Source organism: Egretta garzetta, unplaced genomic scaffold, assembly GCF_000687185.1.
Source record: "Egretta garzetta isolate BGI_Z169 unplaced genomic scaffold, ASM68718v1 scaffold783, whole genome shotgun sequence".
NCBI lineage: Eukaryota > Metazoa > Chordata > Aves > Pelecaniformes > Ardeidae > Egretta > Egretta garzetta.
The window spans coordinates 51,226-55,776 of record NW_009259187.1 but is presented as its reverse complement, the minus strand read 5'-3'; the positions used below and the strand labels follow the sequence as shown (position 1 = coordinate 55,776).

Sequence of the window (4,551 nt, the reverse complement as noted above, 5' to 3'; positions counted from 1 at the left end):
CCCGGCGGGCCGAGCGGCTGCTGAGCGCTGAAGATGATCTCTGCCCGCGTTTCTGCCCCGAGCGGGAGTCGTCTGAACTCTTCCCTGTCCCACCCCTCTTCTTACCGGCCCTTGGAGGACTCGCCACCAAAAGCCTCAACACCCGCAGCGAGGAACAACAGGCACGCACTGCCTTTGAGCCCGCAAAACTTCTCCGGCTACAGCAAATGGGCCCGGTGGACACAGCAGCCCCAAGGACGCCACAAACCGATCGGTTTCGAGAGCAAGACCTCAGAGCTGCAGGAATAAAAAGGCGACGCACAGCCACGGGGCAGGCCAGGAACTCGTCTTGATCGATTCTGCCTCCCAGCCACTAATCCTCCCTAATCTCCTATTTGGTGGCATGTCACAACTCTCCCATCTAATCATTTGGTCTGCACTAACCCTCCTGGGTCACCCAAAGCTCTTCTTAGCAGCTTGGCTCGCAGTGGGTCAAGCTCTTCCCCTCCCCTGGCAGTTAAGAGCACAGGTCTGGTGAAGCCAATAGCGCAGGCAGACAGCTCGGCCTCGTCACCCACCAGCGCCGTGGAGGCAACACAGCTACACACAGCCCAGGGTTCCTCTGCAGAGACCCCCCACGCACTCTGCTCGTGGACCCTCCTCGCTGGAGCACGGGATGCGAGAACCATCACGGAACGCCGCCGTTTGACCACGCACCATCCCCTCCCCGCGGCTCTGTCGCACCACCGCAGTCCGTTTTACACCCCAGTAAGAACGGGCTGAGCCAGCACCAGCTCCCTTCCCGCAGCCTCTCCAGATCCCAAACTCACTTTCTCCGCTCTCTTCCTCCTTCCCCTTCCGCGCCGCCCACGCACCTCACCTCTCCTCGTTGAGGCCACACATGCGAATCCGCTCTGTGCTGGTCCAGTTGTGCACCCCGCTATAGAGAGGTGCCGTAGAGATCATGACAGCTGCTCGTCACCGACCGGGACCTGCTGGGGCTCGAGGGGCCGCTCTGCCTACAAAAGAAACACAGAGGATTGGTAACTCTCCCCAGGATGCTTGTGCTCAACCGCACTGCAGAGAGAGTCATCCCCAGCTTCGCTGCCAGGCAGATGGGGTACGACGCCCGAAATGCCACACATCTGTCTGGAAGAGGGCTAGAAGAAATCAGCAGTGCCTTGGGACAGAAGCCACAGCCTCGTATTAAACAACTTTATTGCCACAAAGCCTCTGGCTACCCCGAGTGTTTCACACGGGCGTCTTCACGCACATACACATCTCTTGAAAGACCCCTCCACTTCTCCCTCCAGAGGGACCTCCGGCGCAGGGTAGCGAGCCACAAGACAGAGCTTTACCCAGGATGATGGTCTGTTAAAATGCTGGCATCCCCAAGGCTTCATCGGACTGTCATGAACCAGCCCACGGCAGGTTCCAAGGGGACAGCCTCGAACAAGGAGGCAGCTGGGGGACCCTGGAGGGGAGCAGAGGTTTGCCAACAGTGCTGTCAGATGTGCCATCAAGCGATTATCCCCTCGCTCCGGCAGGAAGGTGCTGGTATTCCGTGGAGTTACCGGTGGAAAACATGAGGAAATCCAGAGATCCGTGAGCATCCAAGACGCACCGTCGGCTGGGTGGAGCTTTCGAGGGAGAACGTTGCAGCCAATCGTGCAGCGCTGGGTGTTGAAGCATTAAGGCAGCTTTGCTGCTCAAGTCGTATCAGGAAAAAAGCAACGAAGGAAGAGAGGATCTACTGCGCTAACAAGTGGGCTCGGCCGAACCAAGCAGGACTGGCTGCAAAAGGCAGAGAGATGCTGTCAAAGAGGTTCTTGGTTCAGAGAAACACTAAACACCCAAAGGTAAAGCAGGCACAGAGCCACGGCAGCGCTCCCGGTGAAGCGGGTGAGGGTGGGAAGAAGCTGAAAGCCACACGTGATCCCAGATCTCCATTGGTTTTCTTTCCCCTGACAAACTCCCGTTGACACAAGCTCTGAACAGGACAAGAAGCAGCTTGCACCATCCGTTTATGCTGAAACGAGCCGCGGGGGGATCTACCGGCCAGCAGCTGAAGGGATCGAGCCGTGGAACTGAGTGACTCCTCTGAGGGCGGCTGCTGCCGGGTATCCTCGCCCCGGCCCAAACATGCCAGTGGGGATCCTCCGGACGGAAAAGAAGGGCCAGGCGCATAGGAGAAATCAAGGCAGGGCAGCTCATTTGCAAAAAAGAAGCGATGGACCCATCCGCACGTACGAGGGCACAAGCGAGCAAACAGGCTAAGGAAATCAGCGGTCAGGAGAAGAGGGGGAAACCTGCTAAAAGACACACACTGCAAGATGGAAGAAATACCACGCAACGAAGGGGGAGCCGGGCAGACGCTAAAACAGAGCGCAGGGTCATACCCAAAGAGAATGCGAGGTGGCTTGGAGCAGGAAGGGGAGGAGTCTTTTGGTGCTTGGAGAGAAATGCAACATAAAGGAAATAGGGGAACAAACAATCTGCGGGGATTTCACCATCTTAGGCTAAACTGAAAGAAGGGGAGGAGAAAGGTTCTGCCCCTGAGCGCGGTGGCAGGACAGATGTTTCGGGAGAAATCAAAAGGGACCTTCTGTGCAACGGGGGAAGGGGACGCGTATGGCTGCGCGACGTGGAACAGAAGTTGGAGACGAGCTGAAGCCTCAAACAAGCGCAGATCAGGCGTGACCCGAGAATGGGTCTGGCAAGGGAAAAGTGACAACGGGGTGGTGCAAGCAGCTGGGAGGAACGGCACGTTTTGAGTACTCGAGTAGAGCTGGTCAACAGCGGAGGCACGACGGCCACGAGAGGAGAGCCGGGAGGACCTAGCAACAGAGATAGACACTGTTTCATGAATTCTTGGCCTCTGTCCTCTACAGACGATGTGGGACACGTGCCAGAGAGAGGCATTTCGCAGGGAACGAAGAAGAACAGAAGAGAAAAAGAATCAAGATTTCAACTAAGAGAAGGAATAAAACGGGGGAAAGAAAACCCCAGACGTGGTCTCGAACACAAACCGGAGCGAACAGCGAAAGAACAGCATCCTTAGGAAGGCGGACCAGGAAGTTTGCTGAGAAATGCAGGGATGAGCAACCTCCCGATGCAACGCCGAGCCAGAAAGAGCAACTGCAGCCTCCCTGGGTCAAAACACGCTTTTAGTCAAGTCAACACAAGGAAACCGAGCAAATCTCTCGTCTACACCGGTGCAGCTTGAAGCGACTTTAAACGGATGTAATTAAACCAGTAGGAACCCCTTGGAGAACGCAACTAGGGCATGGTTGCACACGCCTGCCTTCGAGTAGAAGAAGCTGTTGAAGAAACCGTTGAAGCCCTTTTTCCCCCCTCACCCCGTCAATCATGACACTGGAACTGCGGTGCCCTGGTAAACTTCTCTGGTAAATGGTTTAAAACCTTTTTTTTTTTTTTTTTTTTTTCTCCTGGCTAGACTGGTTTTAACCCATACTAGCTCCTAGATCAGGTTCACCAAGAGGGGGAGAGGGCACAGCCTAGCACAGAATCTGCTTAATCCACTGCATCTGCCAAAGGAAGGGCATATGAAACCACGGTCTTATTTTGATTTAGCTAAAGAGGTGCCCAGCTAATACTAATTAACTCCAAAGAAAACCAGTTTAGAACGAAATAAGGACATCAACACAGCGTTCTGCATGGAGAAGCTCGCCGTGCGCTATTAAAGCTCCTTCGCCTCTCGAAACAAAACGTGTTCTAAGAACTGCGAACAAGAAAGGCGCCGACCACGGTCACCTCCAACAACAAGCCCTTGGAGAGACTGTCAGTGAAACCAACGGGGTGAATTAAAGGCAAGGGGGTTTTTTGTTCGTTAAGACAAAACCTCTCATCGTTTTGCGAAAGGAGAACCGGTCTCCTCCAGGCTCCAGAAAAAGCAAAGCCGAAGTTTTCCGCGTAGTAAAAGCACGCTTTTGCTCAGGTTAGCGATGACTTAGCTACGCGTGGACATTCCCTTGGATTAAGTCAAGGAATTACTCTCTCTTCTGAAATACCGCTGTACGGCCGATGGAAACAAGTTTCCTGAGATGAAGTTCTTCGGGAATGGGTATTTTCTAATAGCTATCTCTAGACAAATCCCCCTTGCACTAAAATCCCAGCAGCGCCAAGGCAGCCGTCGTTTCCACGCAGGCCGAGCTGAGGAGGGCAGGACAGGCTGCCGCTGCCTTCACCTCCCAGCTCCCACGCAGCTGAAGGGAATTAAGCCCATGTAATCGCCATGCCGACCCCTGTTAAAATCCTGCCTGCGCCCCGACTCTCGGGGCTCCTAACTCGAGTTGCCTGAGGTGAGGCTTCCTAATTAAGTTTTCTGCTGCAGCGCTGCCCCTCGCACCTCCCACCCCAGTGTTAACATGGCAGAGGGGTCCCCCAAATAACAGCCCTTCCCTAGCCGGGTCAGTTCCCTGACCTGACCCAACGCTCAGCTCCTCGAGCGCTCGCCTTGGCAAACACGTAAGGCAACTTCTCTGGGCTGCCGCTGAACTTGCAGCCGCAGGTAGCCAAGAGTACGTTTTTTACCAGGGGTTTGGCACCGTC

At 54.9% G+C, this 4,551-nt stretch overlaps 1 protein-coding gene across 1 annotated transcript in view; it reads right to left on the bottom strand.

The window, feature by feature from the left end:
- The window catches only part of BCORL1 (BCL6 corepressor like 1), a 22,956-nt gene extending 18,606 nt beyond the window's left edge, over positions 1–4,350 (bottom strand). The window contains 2 exon segments of the mRNA XM_035891298.1: positions 860–998; positions 1,338–4,350. Of these exon segments, the coding sequence (XP_035747191.1) occupies positions 860–945 (86 nt within the window). The 5' untranslated portion in view covers positions 946–998; positions 1,338–4,350.
- Positions 4,351–4,551: the final 201 nt, after the last annotated feature.